Below are 23,818 nucleotides of genomic sequence, written 5' to 3'. Positions count from 1 at the left end.
ATTTATTAACTACCCCCACTATTTCCCAGTCAGATATAGACTTAATAGACATGGAGAACCTAGAAAGGTTATAAGCATAAAACTCAGCTCTATATTTTTATTTATGACCCATATTTCTCATATTTCTCCTTTAATCATTTTCATTCTGTTTCACAATTCATGTTTCCTAACTTCTCTCAAATCTTTCTCTTAGGAGAAATTAAAGGCCAGGTAATGGTGCACCTGGTTGAGTGCACATGTTACAATGCACAAGGACCCATGTTCGAACTCCCAGGTCCTCACCTGCAGGGGCACAACTTTGTGAATGATGAAGCAGTGCTATAGGCATCTCTCTGTCTCCCTTCCTCTTTATCTCCTCCTTCCCTCTTGATTTTTGACAGTCTCTATCTGATAAATAAAGATAATAAAGAAAAACTAGCAACATAGAACACAAGCTGTTTTAGCTCTAATCTTTGCTTCATTTTTCATATAATACATTCATTAGCATAAAGAGGGAGTTACTAAGGAAATCAGGGCTTATAGATAAGAAGTTCATTAATGTGACAACACTCCAGTTATAACTATGGTTTACCTACTGACCAGAGCTCAAATACTATCTTCTATAGGGCTTTGATCTCTGGTTATATATTTACCAATATACTTTATCATAAAACTTTGAAATGGGGAGTCAGGCGGTAGCGCAGTGGGTTAAGTGCATGTGGCGCAAAGCGCAAGGACCTGCATAAGGATCCTGGTTCAAGCCCCTGGCTTCCCGCCTGCAGAGAGTCACTTCACAAGCGGTGAAGCAGGTCTGCAGGTGTCTATCTTTCTCTCCCCATCTCTGTCTTCCCCTCCTCTCTCCATTTCTCTCTGTCCTATCCAACAACAACAACAGCAATGACAACAACAATAAGAAGAACTACAATGATAAACAACAAGGGCAACAAAAGGGAATAAATAAATAAAAAAAATATTTAAAAAAAAAACACTTTGAAATGGTAGTCCACGATGTGGCACAGTAGATAAAGCACTGAACTCTCAAACACAAGATTTCGATGGCAGCATATGTACCAGAGTGATGTCTGGTCCTCTCTCTCTTCCCATCTCTCTCTCTCTCTCTCTCTCCCTCCCCTCTCCTCTCTCCTCTATCTCTCTTTCTCTCTTCCTATCTTTATCATTAATACATAAATGAAATATTTTTTGAAAAATGATAAAATGTTTTTTTTCTACTAACTTCAAGTCATCCTTCCTCTGAGGCTTCTTTTCATAAAGTATCCATTTATTTATTTGATAGATAAGAGAGAAACTGAGAGGGAAGATGGAGATAGGGAGCGAGAAAGAGACAGCTGCAGTACTGCTTTGCCTCTTATAAAGCTATCCCCCTGCCATTGGGTTCCAGGGGGTTGAACATGGATCTCTGTGCATTGTAACATGTGTACTATACCAGATGCAATACCACATGACCCCACAATAGTCATCTTTCTGATCGATATGGTATTCTTTTTTTTAAAAGTATATATGTATATTTTTATTTATTTATTCCCTTTTGTTGCCCTTGTTTTTATTGTGGTAGTTACTATTATTGTTGTTGATGATGTCACTGTTGGATAGGACAGAGAGAAATAGAGAGGAGGGGGAGACAGACAGGGGGAGAGAAAGACACCTGCAGCCCTGCTTCACCGCCTGTGAAGTGACTCCCATGCAGACGGGGAGCCGGGGGCTTGAACCAGGATCCTTCCGCCGGTCCTTGAGCTTTGCTCCATGTTCGCTTAACCCGCTGTGCTACCGCCCGAATCTCTGATATGGTATTCTTAATCTTATTGCTTAAAAATATACTGGATGTGGGAACTGAGCGTAGCACAGCGGGTTAAGTGCACATGGCACAAAGCTCAGGGACCAGCATAAGGATCTCGGTTCAAGCTCCCAGCTCCCCACCTGCGGGGGGGGGGGGGGTCGCTTCTCAAGCGGTGAAGCAGGTCTGCAAGTGTCTAAAAAAAAGAAAATAAAAATATATATACTGGATGCTGTGATAAGGCACTGAGGACAAAAGACTATTGTATTTTCAGCCTTGCATTTTTCTAAAGCTCAAAAAATATATTTTAAATATATTGCCATAATTTGTGACAGCTACAGTGTTGCAATACTGTAAATGGAGGGAAAAAAAACCTAGCCTCCTCCATCTCTTCAGAAGAGATGATGTAATTAAGATAATGCATAAGATAATAATTAAGATTCATTGATATAATAAATCTTTAAGGAAGTGAATTTGGGAACAAACAGTGGATTTGGGGGTAAAAGGAAGAGATGGAAAATGTGTTCTTGATTAAAAGACCCATGTGAATTGGGATGAAGTGAGGGAAAGCATAGCTGATGGGAACGACAATCCATGAAAGAGACAGATGTTAAAGAGTAGCTGGTGATTGAGGACAGAGGTAGATGCTGTTCAAATTTATGCTAGTGTAGGAAGTTGGAGTCATTCATAGAAGGATCTCTCTTGGCAGGCTGGGAGTATGGATCAACCTGTCATCGCCCATGTTCAGCGGGGAAGCAATTACAGAAGCCAGACCTTCCACCTTCTGCATCCCACAATGACCTTGGGTCCATGCTCCCAGAGAGATGAAGAATAGGAAAGTTATCAGGGGAGGGGATGGGATACAGAGTACTGGCGGTGGGAATTGTGTAGAGTTGTACCCCTCTTATCCTATGGTTTTGCCAATGTTTCCTTTTTATAAATAAAAAGTAAATAAATAAATGCTACTAATCCACCACTCCCAGAGGCCAGGTTTTCCATTTTATTGGATAGCACAGAGAAAAACTGAGAGAGGAGAGAGGGAGAGAGAGTGACAGACACCTACAGACCTGCTTCGTTGCTTGTGAAGAACCCCCCGGCAGGTGTGTGTGGGGAAGCTCAAAACTGTATTCTTGTGTGGGTCCTTGCACTTAGTACAATGTGTGTTTAACTGGGTTCACCACTGCCCTGCTCCCATAAAGGATCTTGAGAATGAATGTGAATTTAATCATGAATACTCAGAAAAATCATCAAAGGACATTAGACTAATTATAATTTAAAAAATGAAACTTTAAAAATGTTCAACCATAATACAGAGAATTAGAGGCAAACGTTCCCTGCAATACAGTATTATAATGCAAGAAACCATAAAGATTTTAAGACAGTGACATGAGAGATGAAGAGATTAAGGATGTTGAATTGTAAGTTTTGATGACTAATTTAATGTTAACTAAGAGGAATAAAAAATGACTCCCCTCTTCAGAAGTAGTGAAGCAGGCCTACAGTTATTTTTCTCTCCCCATCTCTGTCTTCCCCTCCTCTCTGTCCTATCTAACAACAATGTCATCAATAACAACAAAAATAATAACTACAACAATAAAAAAACAAGTGAACAAAAGGGAATAAATAAATAAATTTAAAAAAAGAAAAAAACAAATAATTTTTAAAAAATGATTCCCAAGATTCTGTCAAATTGATGAATAGTGATACCTTTCTCTATAAAGGAAAACAGAAAAGGAGTAGTTTGGGGGAGTATAGGAAAGAATGCTGGATTTAGCTCTGAATATGTTTTAAAGGGTTGAAAGATTAAAATGAAACAATGGTTTGATGTTCTTTAATATGGACTTGAAGTATGTAGCTAGGATAAGTCAAGGTCATAATACAAAGTGAGAAGGGAAAGTTGAGGAAAGTATTCATTGTTAGGAGCAGGCATACACACGAGAAAGTCAACAATTACTGAAACTTACCGAGAGAGAGATCAGGCACGACCAAGAAAGGCAAGAGGAGAGATTAATAGAATGTTGACATAATCAGCATGTCATGGGATCAAAGAGACTATTGAGTTCTTGGAAAAATCATGATGCTTTTTTGCATAGAAAAAATATACCATGATTTTTCTGATAATAAATAAAATCAAATAATATTCCTTAAGCTTGAGATAAGAGTAGCTGTTAGAATACATTAGCTCATAGAGTACACTGGTCCTACTAGGTAGTGGAGCATATTGTGTGAGGGTCTAGGTTCAATGCTCAGCAGAGTTCATGCCACAGATATTCTTTGCTTCCTCTCTCTCATAAAATAAATTTAAAAATTTCTATTTGAAGCCAGGAAGCTTATAAGTGACTTGGTAAATATTAAATTGAATAATGAGACAAATATTAATGGGTCCCTAAATGAGAAGAATGGGAATTTGAGAGAGCATCTGTGTCCCACTCTTTGATGAATAATTTTGTGGAAACTAATATTTATTTCACTTTGTTTTTCTTTTTTTGTTGGAACAAGATCATCACACGTGCATGATTTCCCCTTTCAGGGTCCCATTTCTCATCCAGATAGATAGAGAGACAGAGGAGGAGTTACCATAGCACTGACACTTTCTCCACTGCCATAGAGCTACTCATGTGGTGCTTGAACCTACATCCTGGCAAAACAGAGGCTTTCTCTTGTTACCATGAAGCCAACCTGACTTCCCTGGGTAGACAACTCATCAGTGTATCTTGGAACCCCACCTCACCAGAGCCACACCCCACTAGGGAAAAAATAGAAACAGGCTAGGAGTGTGGATGGACCTGTCAATACCCAAATCCAGCAGTGAAGCAATTACGGAAGCTAGAACTCCCCACCTTCCACATCCCATAAAAAATCTTCAGTCGATACTCCAGGAGGGATAAAGAATAGGAACCCTTCCAATGGAGGGGATGAGATTCTGAACACTGGTGGTGGGAATTGTACGGAACTGTACCCCTTTTATCCAACAATCCTGTCAATCATTATTAAATCACTAATGAAAGAGAAGAAAGAAAGGAAGAAAGAAAGAACGAAAGAAAGAAAGGATGAAAGAGAGAAAGGCTATCTCTATACTAGTAAGCTTTCTCTCTGGCCCATCATATGTTTTTTTTTAAATAACTAACATATTTTATTTATATTTGACAAGAAGAGTTCTTTATTAAATGAAGAAACTACACAGAATCACTTTTTCTTGTTGAGCAATATTAATCTTTATGAATATTCATGCTTTAAAGTTTTTCAGTAATAAACTTGAATAAGGCTAAATTGCTAGGATTTTCTAGTCGATGTTTCTGTTGCTCCTTTACAACTGTCAGCAGTCATTTTCCGCAGCAATCAATCAATCAGTCTGCTTCTAGGAACCCTGATGTATCATTCCTAATCTGCTGTTCATTTTAGCCTAAAGTGAAAGTACAATGCTGCCAGGAGTAAATGAACAGTTTTTAGACTATTTCAAAATACATCCATATGTTCTAATCATGAAGATAATTCGAATCTTACTTACGGAGTAAAATGAAAATATGTGCCTAATCTCTATCTCTCTACATTTAATATTTGTCAATCTCTACCTGTATTCACTTCACTCAGCATGGTCTCCAAATCATTCATTCCCTCACTCACCCATATATTAATTTTTGCAGCAATTATTATCAATTATTTATTTTCCAACCCTTCCTAGGTAACAGCAGTTGGGAAATGAATGAAACACAGTCTTAGCCTTCAATAGAAAAGCTTTAGTTAATAAGTATCTCCCCATACTGGAGAGATTACAAAACTGTATAGCAAACTAGATGGTGCTGAACTACACCCAATTTCTAAAAAGCACCATGTCTTTTTTTTTTTTTTTTTTTTGCCCCTGGAGTTATCGCTGGGGCTCAGTGCCTGCACTAGCAATCTACTGCTCCTGAGCCATTTTTTTGCATTTTTGTTGTCCGTGCTGTTGTTGTTGTTGGATAGGACAGAGAGAAATTTAGAGAGGAGGGGAAGAAAATGAGGGGGAGAGGAAGATAGACACACCTCAGACCTGCTTTACTGCCTGTGACGCGACACCTATCCCCTGCCCCCGCTGCATGTGGGGAGCTGGGGTCTGGAACTGGATCCTTATGCCAGTCCTTGCTCTTTGCACTGTGTGCTACCTACCGCCCTCTGCACTACGTTCTTTCATATATATATATTCCTGTTTGTTGCCCTTGTTGTTTTTTATTGTTGTAGTTATTATGGTTGTTACTGATGTGGTTGTTGTTGGAGAGGACAGAGAGAAACTGAGAGAGGAGGGGAAGACAAAGAGAGGGAGAGAAAGACAGACACCTGCAGATCTGTAGGTGGGGAGCCAGGGGCTCGAACCAGGATCCTTATGCAGGTCCTTGCACTTCGAGCCACCTGCGCTTAACCCGCTGCGCTATGGCCAGACTCCATACTTTCTTACCCATTTATTTGTACGTGCTCTTCTTCAGCTTGATATTCTCCCCAATCCAATTGGATTTTTAAATTTATTATTAAAGTAACATTTGTTTTTAACATTATATACGATTCATGTATAGTATTAGAATTCAACAGATGTAAATGTTACATTATGGTCGCCATCAGAAGTTTAGATTTGGCTAAGAAAGTGATTCAGTAGTAGAACAGAGACTTTGCACATGTGAATCACCACATGAAAAGAAGAAAGACAAAAAATAGGAAGTCAATACTGGAACTGTACTCTGCTCTCTCTCTCTCTCACACACACACACAGACACACACACACACACACACACACAGTAACAATAAATACAAGAAGTCTAGTTTCTAGCTACTACTGTTTAGTCAGTCTTTCACTTGGTTCCCCCAAGTGCCTACTTCCCTTAATCACCCAGGCTATGACTAGCAAAAATGTTAAGATTGGCATTTCAAAACTCAACGACTTCTAAGTAGTAAACTATAGCATTGTCAGTCAAATAAAACACCACTACTGGTGAGAGTTCAACTAAAAAGCAATATCCTGGTTAATATTCTAATGGTAGAGTTACTGCTGGGTATTAATAAGTTATCCGTACCATATAGGTTCTAATTATGGGACAGAAATGCAAAACTTAATTTTGTTGTAGTAAAACTTCAAATCCTTTCTTATTTTCAGGTCAGGGCAATATGTGGGAAGCATGGATTATATCTGACTTTGAGCCTCCTAGAAACACTGCTTAACCACCAAGAATTGGGTTACCAAGATGAAATAAAGTAAGTTGATGTTTTATTCATATAATCTACTAGGATATCAAACACAGAATTTTATCTATAGGGTAGAAAATTTCTATGTAAAGTAATCAATTTCTTGAAGACAGAAAACTAATGCTCTCTTATATTAAAACCAAAGGATGTTAGTCAAAATAAGGTAAAGCAAAAAAACTTTGCTGGTCAAAAATCTGATTTACTATTTCACCTTAAATAATAGGATAAACTATACAGAACTGTGGCCTTCATGTATTGAAGGTAGTACAAAACAGTGACTCCTAAGACAAAACAGTGACTCCTAAGAGAAAAAAAAATCTGACAGAGGACCTAGTGGGGGTTGTATTGTTATGTGGAAAACTGAGAAATGTTATGCATGTACAAACTATTGTATTTAGTCTCGAATGTAAAACATTAATTCCCCAATAAAGAAATTTTTTAAAAAGAAGAAGGAGGAGGAGGAGGAGAAGGAGAAGAAAGAAGAAGAAGAAGGAGAAGGAGAAGGAGAAGGAGAAGGAGAAGGAGAAGGAGAAGAAGAAGAAGAAGAAGAAGAAGAAGAAGAAGAAGAAGAAGAAGAAGAAGAAGAAGAAGAAGAAGAAGAAGAAAAAGAAACACTAAGCAGAACTTGGACTAGAGTTGGTGTACTGTACCAAAGTAAAAGACTGGGGTGGGGGAAGGGTCCAAGTCATGGATCTTGAAGGCAGAAGATGACCTAGTGGGGGCTGTATTGTTATGTGGAAAACAGGGAAATGTTCTGTATGTACAAACTATTGTATTTTACTGTTGACTGTAAGCCATTAATACTCCAATAAAGAAAAAAATATACATATATATGTCAGGTAATCTGTGTAGACTGCACAAGAAAATAGAATCTGACAGAGCGACTATCTTAGAGTTGAAGAGGTAGAAAGTGGAGTACACGGTGATGAAAAAAGCTGAAACAGTACAAAAAGAAGCTGAGGAACATTTCCCATAATGCTAATCTCTGAAGGTTTTTAGAGTTCCACTCAAGGCTTCATTTGAGTACAAGCTAATTTATCAAAATAAGAAGATCATTGAAGGACTGGAAGAAAGAAATGCCAAATAAGTTGAAAAATATGCAAGTCTTACACATTGTATTTCCACCAGTCAGAGAGAAACATAGTTATGGTGTAGAGTCTTGAGCAAGGTACTATCGTGAGACTAAATGAACCTAGGCAAACTAACTAAGCATTGGTGTAGTTGTTATCACCTAGACTTCAACACTCCAAGGTAACTTTTTCAGATACATAGACAGAGACAAAAAGGCAGAAGTGAGGGAAAGAAAACCACTCACCACAGCTTTTTCCAGTGTTACAGGGGCCAGACTTGACCATGTGCATAGCAAAGCAATGTACTTTCCAAGGGAGTTTGGACTTGAACCCAATCTAAATAAATCTTAACAACCCAGATAAAGGTTGGAAATGATCTGTTTTTAAGTTACTTAACTACGTCTAAAAGTCTAAAGAATTTCTCTGTGTGTGTGTGTGTGTGTGTGTCTCTCTCTCACACACACACACACACACATACATCCTGCAATACTAAGTAAAATCTCAAACAATAGAAGACATAAAATCCACAACCTTTAGCATTTACACAAGAATAATCAGGCATAAAAAAATCAGAAAAGTGTATTATTCTATTGTCAGAATTAATCATTTAAGTTTATAGCTAGAATAAGTTACAGCAGCAGTAGAGAACAGTAACAGTATAATTATAAATAGATTTCATATGACCGAGAATGTGGAGGAAAGAATGGAAATAATGAGGAATATAGAAAATTTTCATCTCTGAGTTAATCTAATAACCTTCTAATTAAACCCCGCTTCTCCTTTGTCCCTAGTTTATCCTGAATACAGTAACTACCATGATCTATTAAAACCTAAACCTGAGGCCAGGTGGGGGTGCACCTAGTTGAGTGCACATGTTACAGTGCACAAGGACCCGTGTTCAAACTCGCAGTCCCCACCTGCAGGGGGAAAGCTTTGCGAGTGGTGAAGCAGGTCTGCAGGTGTCTGTCTCTCTCCCTTTCTTTTTTTTTTTTTTTTTTAAATATTTTATTTTATTTATTTATTCCCTTTTGTTGCCCTTGTTGTTTTATTGTTGTAGTTATTATTGTTGTTGTCGTCGTTGTTGGATGGGACAGAGAGAAACGGAGAGAGGAGGGGAAGACAGAGGGGGAGAGAAAGATAGACACCTGCAGACCTGCTTCACCGCCTGTGAAGTGACTCCCCTGCAGGTGGGGAGCCGGGGTTCGAACTCTCTCCCTTTCTATCTCCCCTCCTCCTCTCAATTTCTGGCTGTCTCTATCCAATAAACAATAAAATGAAGATAATTAAAAAATTTTAAAAACTTAAAAAAAAACCTAAACCAGGCCATGTCATTATTCTACTCATGACACTGAAAGAGCATCTTCTGTACAGGGGAAAAGATAAAAAAAAAAGTTTAATAGTTCTACATAATCAATTTCCTCATCATTCTGTTGCAGTTACACCATGCTTCTTGTCTTCCTCAAATACTCAAGTACACATTCACCTAGTGTCCTATGTGCTTAATGTTTCCTTTACCTAGAATACTTTTTCCTTCAGTTCATACTAACATCTTTATCTCCGTAAAGGTTTACTACTTACCTTAAAGGTGCCACCTTATCAAAGAGACCGAAATTTGCCACCCTGTGTAAAAATTGCTATCTTACCCAACCCTTTCTTCCCTTTAAGCTGCATTACTTTCTTCAATAGATCTATCGATTTTATTGTATTCAGTAATATCTGATGTGGATCGACCTTCCCGTGGTGCATCCCGTGAGTGCCCATTCATTGGGGAAACTGACGATCCTTCCTAGCTGACTGAATCCACATGGATCCCAGTCACTTTCAAAGCCAGCAACAAGCAGCTCAACCTGACGCTGTTGACTGACTATGGAAGAAGGGCAAACACTAGAAGAAGAATTGTCATTACCCATCACTCCCTGATAGACTATAGATGATTGGTACAGGCAGTATCTTTGTCTTATTCTTTGATATATCCCTATTATTTAGGACAACTCTGGCACATAGTTATTCAATAAATACTTATGAAATTGTACTGAATCAGGGAAGGGATTGATTTCCAAAGAACTCTCTGGGAATAAAATGGCCTGGTTTCCGTCTATTCGCTAGCTCAGGGTCAAATTGAAAAAGGTGTTTTCTAACTCATATAAATCAGCTTCCTTGTGCTCAACACTCTTGGAATTTAGTCATTTGTTCCCCAGCACTATCTACAATGATACATTTATTTGTGTGATTTGTTAGCTTATTATCTAGATGCTGGCAGTAGTGGCATTACTGTTTCCCTCACATTTTATCCCCAGCACTTCATAATCCGGTTCTTGGCATGTGGTAAGTACGTAATTAATATTTCAAGAACTCTTTTATTCATTTATTTGACAAATGTTTAAGTAACATATATTATGTAATATACACATTATATAATATGTATTACGTCATATATATGTGATTATGTTGCATAATATACCACATACTGCATTGCATGTTATTATATAATAACAATAATATAATAACAATAAGCTGAAAAAGGAGTTCAAAAAAAGCAATTATCAGCTTTTCACTGTTCTCTGTTCAAACCCGAGAAGGATGCCAATTTCTTTATTCACCTGTCCTTTGAATTTTCAAGGACACAAAAACCATGAAAATCAATGGAGAATTGCATTTCTAAGTGTTTAAACCTGTCTCATCCCTAAACAGTCTGTCATTGGCTAAAGCTTCCTCTACTGAATTAAATCCTTTCCGTTAAAGGCTTTGTGTGCAAACCTATATCCTTAAGAGATTCAAGATGCAATTTGGACACACATTTTAGGAGCTGAATGTCCAAATCATTATTTTAGTACATATTGTCCATTAATCTGCTGTTCAATTGGGAACCCATTTGGAATGTGGCTGCTTTCAAATTAGCAAGATTCTAGTGTTGAGCTGCTTCCTGATTAAATGTCCTTCAGAATCAATAAAACATCAGGAGGGATTATGGTGATGTGGGATTAGCCCCATCTAACCAAATCAAATGAGTTGTGTTCCCTTCTTAAACTGCCACATTGCAAGAGCCGAAGAGAGAAGCAATTTTGAGATTGCTGTAGTGAAGTTGTTGTTTTTCATTGTTGTGGTTGTTGTTGCTTTTAACATTGAGATTTGGTTTGTTGCCATTTGCCTACCAATTAGCCGAGAGAGACATTAGTGAATGACTGACTGCCAGGGTTAGGCGATTTTGAGAAAGACTTGATTGCAATTTCAAATCTCTTCTCTGAAACACCCTTATGTAAAATGAGTTCAGGTTGTGTTAGACGGAAATTATTATCCCTGTTCTTGGCCAGGAACATGTAAGTCAGAATTAGCATTTAATGTTTCTGTGTGACTTTGCAATAAATGGCGATTAAGGAGGGCAGGGAGAGAACAGGAGGCAAACTAATGCTCTGAAATTATATTGGCAAAATTCAATGCTTCAAACCCAGCTTAAAATACAGGGACAACGAGCCAAATTGTATTGGGGGGGAGGGATGAATGCTGAAGCTGCTATGGGTGCTTCATAAGTAGAATCGAGCAATTGACGCAGGCACAAGGAGGACTTATCATACACATCTGGCCCATTATTGATAGTGCAATTAGGTTGGAAAGGACTGGCTTGATAATCCCAGGAAGAACCAGAGGATTTTAGGAGATAAATGAAGCAGGAGGTGTCTGATTCAGCAATTACATTTTAATGGAAATAGGAAAATTGTTCGTGGCGAGCAGTGAAGATGTGGTATGGATCGGCCCATTGGTTGGTTTTTACACACCAAACCTAGCTTTTAAGGAGTTCATTAAGCTCAGACTTCTTTTTCCAGAATCCCACAATTCTCATGGAGTGAGAATGCTAATAAAGTTATTACTACTAATAATCGATGCTTTTATAGCCCTTACTATGCTCCAGATGATGGTCTACTGTTTCATAACTACAAATGAATTCACCAGTAAGACTAAGTCAAATGCATGTTTCGATCCTCAGAGTTTTCACTGTCAATAAACTATACCAACTGTCCTACAACTTCTATGGATCCCGGATGTTTATAGTAGATTGGTGCAGGGAGTTTAAGAAAACTGCCCAAGTTGTAGGTCAGCTCCCCTCCTGTACTTGGTGTTGAACACAGCTCTGAAATTGAGGAATGCCCTGTCTTCTGTCCTCTCCTTCAGAAACTACAAATGTGGAGCACATATACAAAATGGAGGGGGTGGTGTCTATGTTCCAGGAACAGGTGTGATCCCAAGAAACCTAGGATTTGGAAGTGACTTCTGGTATAGCACATTCCCTGACTCTCCTCAGACTTCATCCCTATGGACAAGGAACTTAAGGTCCCGAGTCACATGAACACAGAGGGACACCCTGACTTTCAAATCCATTGACTTTGGAAGCTTGCACCAATAACTTCTCTGAACATTATCTTGGTCATCTTTCAAGTGTAAAAGAACCTTTTTTTTTAACTGATAATGAGGTTATTGCATAGGTATCAAAAAAAGGTGGGGCCAGGTGGTGGCACACCAAGTTAATCACATGTGTGCAAGGATCTGGGTTCAAACCCCTGGTCTCCATCTGCAGGGGGAAAGCTTCACAAGTAGTGAAACAGAGCTGCAGGTGTCTCTCTGTCTCTCTCCCTTTCTATCTCCCTCTCCCCTCTCAATTTTCTCTCTGTCCCTATCCAATAATGAATGAATAAATAAAATATTTTTAAAGCTTTTAAAAATAAAGAAAGAAAATTCTGTGCTGCTCACAGTTAACTGGAAGACAAGAATGATAAACCTAGGCTACATGAGTAAGAAGGTAAAAAGCAAAGGAGATAGAACCAGTGAGTGAGCAGCCCAAACTCTGAGTTAGTTACATAACCAAAATAACACCCAGCAGAGCATCACCAGCACTGCAAAAAAATGGTAGAGCTCAGGTTTCTCTCTCTCTCTCTGTCAAAAAATATATTCACAAGAATAGTAAAATAACTTGTTCACTCAACAAAGAAAAAGTTTTAAGAATTAAGGTAAGTTTACCTTAAAAGTCCTAAGGCATGAAAGCTCCCGTTCCATGTAGTTGAGCTCATTTTACGTTTAATATCCATTTAGGAACTACATTTAATACCTATTTAGGAGCTATGTTTAATACCCATTTAACAGATGAATAAATTGAGACTCAGTTACCATGAGTATATTGACCCAAAAGCCAGAATTTTTGCATATATATATATATATATATATATATATATATATATCTTTGTTTCAATGATGAATCCCTCTAGCATCCATATGTTGACATTCTAACCACCCAGTCCTTCAGAATGCACCAGTATTTGGAGACAGAGCCATTTAAAAAGTAAAGGATTCTGGAGGTGGGGTGGGCGGTGGTGGGGAGGCTTCAGGTCCTGAATGTGATGGTGGGGGGGACCTAGGCTGGGGGATGAGGGTGTTGTGCAGAACGCTGAGAAATTTGACTCATTATCAAAAGCTGTATTTCCTATAAACCATTAATCCTCCAAATTAAAAAAAAAAAGTAAGATAATGAAGAGACCATTGTAGTGGGTCATATTCCAATCTGATGACAGGATCAAATGAACTGTGGGTAGGGCCTAGGGAATCTATAATGTACATCTTGCCTGCCGGGCTGTGATAAAAATGGATTCACCTGATGCTGAATAAATAGAAACTCCAATATGCGAAGCTTCATCAAGGAAAAAAAATCTGAACTTGAACTGATAATCCAAAGAACTTCAAATTGCATTTAACTTTGGAAAATGATTTACTCTAGAAATGAGAAAACATTAAAAAAAGTCCATTGGTGATTTCTATAGAATATAAAATCCATGTGAATTGGACAAGTACTTCAGGAAGTAGTAGAAACAAACATTAATAAGAGATATGAGTACTAAGAAGGTGAATGAGAGAGGGAGAGGAAGACAGAGATGGATGAGGAATATACTAGATAAATTAAGAGTAATTATACAACATTGACTAGGGAAGGACATAGGTTATAGTTCATTATTCTATAGAAAAATATTTATATCTAACAAGGACAACAGCAACAGCAACAATAATAACTACAACAACTATAAAAAACAAAGGTAACAAAAGGGAAAATAAATATAAAAAAGAAAAATATGTATATGTAAGTAGAGGATGAACAAAAATATGTGACTTTCATTACCAAGTTTCTTGGAAGTATTTGTAAGCTTTATTCATATGCGTACGTCCTGTTATTCCATGTAATTCTGCTTGTGGGCTTCACTAAATGTTGTGTATTTGCAAATAAATATCCCTATTTATCTCTCCTGTATCATAACACTTCCTGTACTTGGGAAGGCTAATAAGAAGACTTCCCAGTGGTCTGGGAGCTGCTGCAAGTGGATAAAGCATTGGACTTTCAAGCATGAGGTCCTGAGTTCAATCCCTGGCAGCACATGTACCACAGTGAAGTCTGGTTATTTCCTCCTATCTTTCTTTCTTTTTTTTAATTATCTTTATTCATTTATTGGATAGAGATAGTCAGAAATGAAGAGGGTAGAGAGACACCTGTAGTCCTGCTTCACCACTCATGAAGTTTTCCCCCCTGCAGGTGGGGACCGGAGCATCGAACCAAGGTCCTTAGGCACTGTAACAGTGCACTTAGCCAGGCACGCCACCACCCGGCCCCCTATCTTTCTCATTAATAAATAAATAAAATCGAAGAAGAAAGAAGGAGGTGGAGAAGGAGATTTCCCAGTGTCCCTTAGCACCACATTCCTGGAGTTTATTTACTTTCTGTCAGTGAGGTGCACTTATATGAGACTTGAAAGGAAGAAGGCTTAGAGAGGGAAAGTGGAACATTCTGTATCTTTACTAAACTTCCCGCAGGGTTTAGTGACCCTAAACCCTGTTTTCCCACTGGCCAAAGTGCTTTTTGCTTTGCCTAGTCATTCAAGGTTAGGGCAACTGAAACATCAGTAAGAATCTCCTAAAGTTCCCTCCTCTCCAGAGGAAATCTGTTGACCCAGGAGCCTAGCAGCAGACAAAACCTTCCATCCCTCCAGCCTCTGTGACAATTTTGTAGATATCCAATTCCCCATTATCTTTTGGTGTCATTTCAGTAATGCACCAAAGTTGGTTTCTCTTTTGCATGTCATGCCCTGAATAATGCATTAAAAATATTACTATCAAAAGAAATGTTTAGGCCTACAGTGTATTCATCTAGAGTGATGCGGTTCACCAATATTATGTTTCCTTTTCTTACACAGATGGCAGAGTTTTGTGGAATTCCTGAGCAGAGCTTCCTCTGACTTGTCAGCTGATTTGACTATGGGTGAGTTCAGTTGCTCTGTTACCTGAGTAAATGCCACATCCTACAATTGTTTCTCCTGCTGCATGTTTTAGCTGCAGTGACTTGCTAACTTGGTTCCAACCCATTGCTCATGAACAAGGTGGTGGTGTACCTTGTTAAGTGCACACACTATAGTGCATAAGGACCTAGGTTCAAGCCTTTGGTCCCCACCTGCAGGGAGAAAGCTTCATGAGTGGAACAGAGCTGTAGGTGTCTGTTTATCTACCTCTCTATCTTCCCTTCCCCTCTAATTTCTCTCTGTTTCTGAGCAATAATAAATAAATTAAATTTTAAAGATTATTTTTAAAAAGAGATTAAAATGGTTCAATAGTGGTGGAAAAAAATAGAAATGAGATTTGTCTTAATGACTATTCTGCTAGGTTAGCTGAATCATAAAAGGCATTAATTCTCCAAGTTTAATTGTATCATGGTACATTCTCTCGTGGCAGTCCTTTGAAATTAATGCAGCACATCTACACAAGAAATAAACATTATGTTTTCCTGTTTCATAAGCCATTAATCACCCAATAAAATGATCAAATATGTAAATCTTTAAAATACAAAAAAGAAATAGGTATTATGTATTAAAATTCCTATTTCACAGTTCCTTATATCTAGGAATAATGCAATTAGGTGCTTAACTTACTGATGCTTCACACACAAAAGTAATCAAAGATATCTGTGTAGTAAACAGCTTTTACAGCTGTTGACAAAGTGAAAATAGTGAGAAGATCCTTCGTGAACCATTTACTTGAGGTTTCTCCCACCAACAAAAACTATACAGCCATTAAATAACATGACCACACGCAGGAAGATTTCCAAGATACATCATTAAGTGAAATATAAGTGATCCTTTATAGATGATTTGGGAACGATATTTAGGAATTAGCAAGCTTGAATATGATAGCTGAAAAATACACATTATATTAATCTGCTGTTGTTAGTTCACTAATACGTCTGTCAGTTGTTTATTGCTTACCCTTTGGATCAAAATTCAAAGCACTAAGATTCTGGGCTGTGGGAAAATCAGTACAGCAGCTAGTTTTCCAGAAGGAAAACAAAAAGGGGGGGCGGATTACAACAAGGATTGAGGGATTACTTCTGCGAGTTGAAACTGAAAGAGAGGGTTGCGTTGGTGGCTCATGCAGTAGACCACACACATTATCAAGCACAGGGCAGCTGTGGTCATCACATCTTCACAGCTCTCTCTCTCTCTCTTTCTCTCTCTCTCTCAGTAGGTTCAGCAAGAAGAGAGGATCACTAGCTAAGAATATATAACAGGCATTTCCTTTGACTTTAGAGTCTCAGGTCAAGTTTCAAAGATATCCATCTTTGAAATGAGACTATAACTGGGATATCATAATAATCTTCAGCTCCACAAAGACCAAGGTTGGAGCTGAAACCGATGGTGTTTCTGCCAAACCACAGTGCTAGGATAGGATAGGCGTGCTCGCCACAAAGAAAATTATAGTGCTGTCTCTAGAAGGAAATAGTGAATGAGATAATCACCAGCAAAGGAATGAAAGAAAAGGAAAACAAACAAACAAAAAAATCTAATGCAGTTAAAGGGCATGGCCTGTATAGTATTTGAAGTCTGTAAACAACAAACCCAGTTCTCTTTTTCACTCCACAAAGCTCTCTGTGCAGCTATTGCTTGAATGCACCAAATGCCCTTCCTCTAGGCCTGAGTCTTTGCTGTAACTTTTTTTTTTCCCCTGGAATACAGTTTCCTCCAGTTATTTCTAGGGTTTCTCTCCTTTCTCCACTCAGGGCTGTATTTGTGTATTTCTTCAGAGAGAACTTTGATGAATTCTCTATCTAAAGTAGCAACTACCACTACTTTCTAACCCCAACTGTAGTTTTATTTGTCACTGCTTGACATTATTTTGCTTTCATTCATTCATGGGACATGTGTTAAAGCGTCTTTATTACAGTGGCTACAATAAGCACTTTAATACATGTCCCATGAATGAATGAATGAATGAATGAATGAGAAATCTCAGACCTAATTTCTATCTCACAGGGTTATTCTCTAAACAAAAGGGGGAAAATGTAGAAAACGTCTAACAAATCTTGATACTTGGCATATTAGCTTCCTTCTCACAAATATTTCATTCATGAGGTGCAGTGATGTTTGTTTTTGTCTGTTTTTATTTGCTTTTTGTTTTTTTAATCAGTTGTTACCTACCTTGGCTTTCAGAGTAAAATTACCTAAGGAATTCTTTAGAAGTACTGGGCTGGGTTTGAAGCCCTAGAACTTCTAACTGAATTTAACTGATGAGGTGCCTAAGCAGTGCTGATTTTTAAAGCTTCTCAGGTAACTCTAATATGCACAGAGCACCGAAGACCACTCTTCAAGTCACTAGTGGGGGGGTGGGGAAGGCTTACTGGCTGTGCAACTCTCAGAAACCACTGGACACTTGGTAAAATCTCTTTCCACCACCTGGAAAGTCTCTAAAAGTCAGATTGGCATATTTCCTCCAATACAGATCTTCAACTGGCAGACTAGACAGATGGTTATTATTTATCCTTCCTGCTGTCTTAGGGAGAAAAAAAAAAACCTTAGCTCTGCCTGGGGTTTCTCAAACAATTTTTTACATGTGCAAACCATTACCTTTTTATATGCATATAGGTATTAGGAAGGGAGAAGGGGAAGCTTGAATGAGAAGGAAACTAGTATTATTCTCTCTGAATAGAACTTTTAGTTGTGCAGGCAGTAGAGAGAAACTGAACTGGGAAATAGTTTAGGCTCTAGATTTTATTCCAAAAATAATAATGTTTGTGAATATCCTCCCCAAGCCCCCCCCAAAAAAAACCCTCCTAACACACCATAATTAATAGTAAATTATCTTCACTGGAGAAATTTATTTACTTAATGCCATATATTAATAAAACAATAATATTTTCTACTGAGCATCTTCTCTTGATTAAGTAGACTATAGGTAATATTTTTTGAACTCCTCATTTCTGCAAATTGCTGGTGTGCTCTGTCTTTCACAGATGACAAAATCAGGATGCAAAAGTTGACATTAGCACCCAGGATTAGCACCCAGGTCTAACACTAATAAACATCTACCTGTTTTTATGCGACATTCTACTCCTTGAATTCCTGTAGTGCTCAAACTCAACAATTTAGAGTAATTTGAATATTGTTCACCTACAATAAACTTTTTTTTCCTTTTATATAGGGGGTATAATGAGGGATTAGTATTACTAGGTGAAGATAGGTTCCCATGACAACGTAAATTCTCAACGGACTAAATCAGATCTCCATGGAAAGTGATACAACAGCTGACTGCTATTGTGCCCTTCATTAAGCATCATGGGTTGCTTTACTTTTTTTTAAGACAGAGAAATTGAAAGAAGGGGCAGGGAGAGAGGAGAAAGAGAGACACCGGAAGCCCTGCTTCACTCTGAAATACACCCCTGCCCCCGCCACAAGCGGGAACCAGGGGCTTGAACCCTGTTCCTAGCACACTGTAATGTGTGCGCTTAACTAGGTGCACCACTGCCCTACCCCTATTGTTTTACTCTATACAAGGTCTGGGTTACGTACAAGAAGATAAAGAAATGCAGAGCTGCCTTCCAAGGACATAAAAAGTAATTAAAGAGGCAGAATATTGTCAGTGGTTTTCTTTTCTTTCTCTGCTTTCTTTCTTTCTTTTTTTTAATTTCCTCCAGAGTTGGCACTATGAATCCAACACTCCCTGAAGCCGTTCTATTTTTTTTCCACTTTATTCCATAGGACAGAAAAAAATTGAGAGGGGAGGGGGAAATAGAATGGGAGAGAGAAAGACACCTGCAGACCTGCTTCATTGCTCCTTAAGTGCTGCAGTGGGGAGACTGGGTCCTTGCCTGGGTCCTTCTGCACAGGACTATGTGGACTTAACCAGGTGCACCACCTCCCGCCCCCCTCAGCAATTTTACTTTCCAAGCTCCAAATTAGAGCACAAGGTCATTTGTTTCAGTCCGTAAACATGCATTGAGTACTTATTCCAACACTGGGTAAAATGGTTCAGAGTAGACCGTGGAATCTCATTGCCTTCTCCAAGGAGACACTGAGAAAGAAGATTCATAGTGGTTCCAAAGTGCAATGTTTAGGAAAAAGAAAACATCACAAAAACCTTGTTGCCTTGGCACGTGACTACATTTATATAACATTCTTACATAGATAATACTATTAGTTAACATTTATTGAGCACTTGCTATAGTCCATGTGTCTGCTGTACATTTTCTAACCCATTTAGCTTTCGCAATAGACTGAAGAAGGCATTATTCTCAGTTTAAAGAAGTTAATGCCTTGGGGGCCGGGTGGTGGTGTACCTGGTTGAGTGCATGTATTACAATGAGCAAGGACCTGGGTTCGAGCCCCTGTCCCTACCTGTGGGGGGGAGGGGGAAGCTTTGTGTGTGGTGAAGCAGTGTTGCAGGTGTCTCTCTGTCTCTCTTCCTCTCTGTCACTCCCTTGACTCTTGACTTCTGACTGTCTCTATCCAAATAAATAAATAAACAAATAAATAATAAAATAAAAATAAAGTGATTTAAAGAAGTTAATGCCTTGAGAGCAGCCCGGTGTCATATAGCTAGGAGAAAGGAATAAGAAGCCAAAGTCAGAGTCTTTTACTCTCCACTACTGTGCTACACTGCCATTCTCCACCTGCTTTTATTTTTATTTTTTTCTATTTATTTATTTTCCCTTTTTGTTGCCCTTGTTTTTCATTGTTGTTGTGGTTATTATTGTTGTTGTTGTTGATATCAAGACAGAGAGGGGGAGAGACAGACACCTGCAGACCTGCTTCACCACCTGTGAAGCGACTCCCCTGCAGGTGGGGAGCCGGGGGCTCAAACCGGGATCCTTCTGCAGGTCCTTGTGCTTTGTGCCACGTGCGTTTAACCCGCTACGCTACCACCTGACTCCCCTCCACCTCCTTTTAAAAGGTGAGCTTTTAGGGAGTCGGGCTGTAGCGCAGCGGGTTAAGCGCAGGTGGCGCAAAGCACAAGGATCAGCATAAGGATCCCGGTTTGAACCCCGGCTCCCCACCTGCACGGGAGTCGCTTCACAGGCGGTTGAAGCAGGTCTGCAGGTGTCTATCTTTCTCTCCTCCTCTCTGTCTTCCCCTCCTCTCTCCATTTCTCTCTGTCCTATCCAACAAGGACAACAACAATAATAATTACAACAATAAAACAACAAGGGCAACAAAAGGGAATAAATAAAATAAATATTTTAAAAAAAAGTTGAGCTTTTAAAAAAACTTTTATGTATATAATACAGAATGAACTTTTATGTATATAATAGCATATTTTAAAAAAAAATCTTTTTATTTACTTATTTATTTGTTATTGGATAGAGACAGAGAGAAATTGAGAGAGAAGGGGGAGATAGAGAGTAAGAGAGACACCTGCAGACCTGCTTCACCACATGTGAAGCGACTCTCTTATAGGTGGGGAGCCGGGGGCTTGAACCGGGATCCTAACTGGTCCTTGAGCTTTGCGCCACGTGCGCTTAACCTGCTGCGCTACCGCCCAACTTCCTATAATAGCATATTTAAGTGGTGCACTAAACAGTAAAGCTGAAATCCCCAGAAACCTGTGCTGTGTGGTCATTGCACAAATTTATAAAAATAAACACTTTGAGGAGTCAGGCGGTAGAGCAACGGGATAAGCACACATGGCGCAAAACACAAGGACCAGACTAAGGATCCCGGTTCTAGCCCCCGGCTCCCCACCTGCAGGGGAGTCGCTTCACAGGTGGTGAAGCAGGTCTGCAGGTGTCTGTCTCTCCCCCTCTCTGTCTTCCCCTCCTCTCTCCGTTTCTCTCTGTCCTATCCAACAACAATGACATCATCAACAACAATAATAAAGCAAGAAAGGCAACAAAAGGAAATAAGTAAATAAATATTTAAAAATTTGCTTCACAAAACAAATCTTTTAAATAAGTAAACAAATAAACACTTTGTCGAATCTCACAATATGTGCTATGCTGCGTGATGAATGAATGTTCCTCTCCGAGGATTTCAGTAGCAAAAAGACCATCCTGTCTATTTCCTGAATCTCAAAGAAATTGCTCCAGTTCTTGTGGGCTGCCATCTGAGCAAGTAGGTCCTGGCCAGGAGACACCGTGGATGAGAGTACCTGCTCGAACGACAACCCATCCAGGACCTCTAATTATTGAAAAGTGCCAGGAGAGATTAAACAGTTGCCTGATCCTGTTGGTGAACACTTGTGTGAAGAGGCAGCTATGGTTTCTTTTCTTTTAAGAAGCAGAACTTTAGGAAAAGGCCCCTCACCATTTCCCCTAAACTGTAGAAGCCCTTTAAGGCTACCACAGGCCATTGCTTCTGCTCAGCATGCACAGCTGCCAACACACCTACCGGGAGATTCTTCATTCACCCTGCAGGTCACCAGGATTATTGGCATTTTCTGCAAGAAGCTTTCTCTGATTCCCTTCCACTTCCATCCTTACCCCCAAAATAAATTTAAATGCTGGCATAGTTGCCCTTGGTAGTGTTTGTGGCAATGTGCATTAACATAATGATTTGAGTAATTATTTAGCAGCTACCTCCCCTTTGTGAGCTCCATCAGGGGAGAGTCAGACCACCTACTTAGAACCCACAACATAGAAGAGTCTCAGTATTTTCCTTTCCTTTCCTTTTTTTTTTTTTTTAATTATCTTTATTTACCTATTGGATAGAGAAAGCCAGAAATTTAGAGGGAAGGGGTGATAGAGAGAAAGAGAGACAGAGAGACACTCATGAAGCATTCTCCCCTGCAGGTGGGGACTATGGGCTTGAACCTGGGTCCTTGAAAATTGCTAACATGTGCGCTCAATCAGGTGTGCCACCACCGGGCCCCAGTCTCAGTGTTTTCTAGATCCTAGGTCTGTGTATTGAAATGAAATACACAAATATGAAACCAAAGCCTTGCACTTTTTTTTTCTGTCCAGGAAAGAAACAAAAAGAAACTTCTGCCACTCCAATACCTTCTCAAGTTCCTGAGATGCCTCAAAGCAAAAGTGAACATGTGGTAAGCACCTGTATCTGTAGATTGTAAAGACAGACTTCATCCTTCCTTCACCTTCTGTTCTCTGATGTTAGCTGGGGCCCTCCTTTCTAAGTTTGTTTTTCATCCACTGTCTAGATATCAGACTGTCTCTGACATAAAGAGTTACCTCTGGCTGAAGAAGGAGGCAAAACAGCTCTTTTAAGACCAAAGCAAAGGACTCTGGGGAAGGAGGGTAGGGAATGCCCGGGGATGGAACTTTGAGGTCCTAGTCCATGGTGGTAGAAAAGGTCCTAAGGTGGGTGTCAGAGTGTTTGGCAGACACCTATCATTATGAGATGACAAATTTTACTGTGTCAATGCTATTACACCCCACCCAATAAAATGGCAAAAGAAAACAAACAAAAAACCAGTTCCTATAATGTAGGCTAATTACTATCCTAGCTGTTAAGTGCACAGAAATCTCTCATCACCACATGGTAGTGGGCTTGCCACCAACAAATGTGACTTGCATCGTGGGTGCAGGTGTCCTTTCAAAGTCTGTGATTAGCTCACCAGCCACTCTCAAGATAAAGTTTGCTTTTGAGAACTATTGTCACATCTGAAGTTGTTTCCAGAAACTGATGGTGACCTTTTCCCCAGACATCACATTTTTAAAATGTAATGGACTCTTTGATATATATATGGCAAGCAGTTAAAAATAATTTTAATATTCCCAGCACTTAGCCAGGAGGAGATGCAGACAGAATTGAAAAACAGCCTGAGTTTTTCTGTTGTTGTTGTTGTATAAATGCCCGGATTAGAACATAATTCATCTTAAAATGATGGGAGGCCTCTTCATGCACTTCACACTTTGAAATAGTTTAGAAAATAGTATCCATCTTGGCAAGTCTCTCACCATGCAAGAAACAACAGCAAATGCTTTCCTCCTTCAGTGCTAAGTCTGTTGTGAATAAGCTTACAAAATATACTTTGCTCTTTTATCTTTCCTCTTGTTTGAGGATTTTACAGTTCTGCAGTTGACTTTTCTCATATTCAATGCCCCCCTTTTTAGAAAGAATTAGTAAAGACTTGGTGAAGGAATTCTCTTCTATATTTTTATAATTTTTTATTATTTATCTTGCAAAGAGACAGAGAGAAATTGAGGGGAGTGTGAGACAGAGAGCCACCTGTAATACTGCTTCACTGTTTATGAAACTTCACCCCTGCAGGTGGGGACAGGAGGCTTGAACCTGGTACTCTGAGCACTGTAATAAGTGCACTTTACTTAGGTGTGCCACCACCCAGCCTCAATACAGGAGCTTTTGTGTTGTTCTGGTAAAAATTACTTGCTCACTTATTTATGTAGTCAACATATGCCAGGTTAGCGTTGCAAACCAGAGGGAGGATCCAGGAACTCATGGCAGCGTGGTAATACAATTCTTTATTCATACGGGAATGCCCCAGAGTCGAGTGTGAGCACAGT

The 23,818-nt window shown here is 39.1% G+C and overlaps 1 protein-coding gene across 2 annotated transcripts in view; it reads left to right on the top strand.

Moving 5' to 3' along the window:
- C13H1orf87 (chromosome 13 C1orf87 homolog) overlaps nt 1-23,818 on the top strand; it is a 95,807-nt gene that overhangs the window by 59,171 nt on the left and 12,818 nt on the right. For both annotated transcript variants that reach the window (XM_007522723.3, XM_060206306.1), the window contains exons 8-10: nt 6,891-6,988; nt 15,273-15,337; nt 22,298-22,377. In XM_007522723.3, coding sequence (XP_007522785.1) covers nt 6,891-6,988; nt 15,273-15,337; nt 22,298-22,377 — 243 coding nt within the window. The remainder of the gene's footprint in view (nt 1-6,890; nt 6,989-15,272; nt 15,338-22,297; nt 22,378-23,818) is intronic.

Source organism: Erinaceus europaeus, chromosome 13, assembly GCF_950295315.1.
Source record: "Erinaceus europaeus chromosome 13, mEriEur2.1, whole genome shotgun sequence".
Taxonomy (NCBI): Eukaryota; Metazoa; Chordata; class Mammalia; order Eulipotyphla; family Erinaceidae; genus Erinaceus; species Erinaceus europaeus.
Note: the sequence above shows the minus strand (reverse complement) of the source record. Positions and strands in the feature narration are given on the sequence as shown.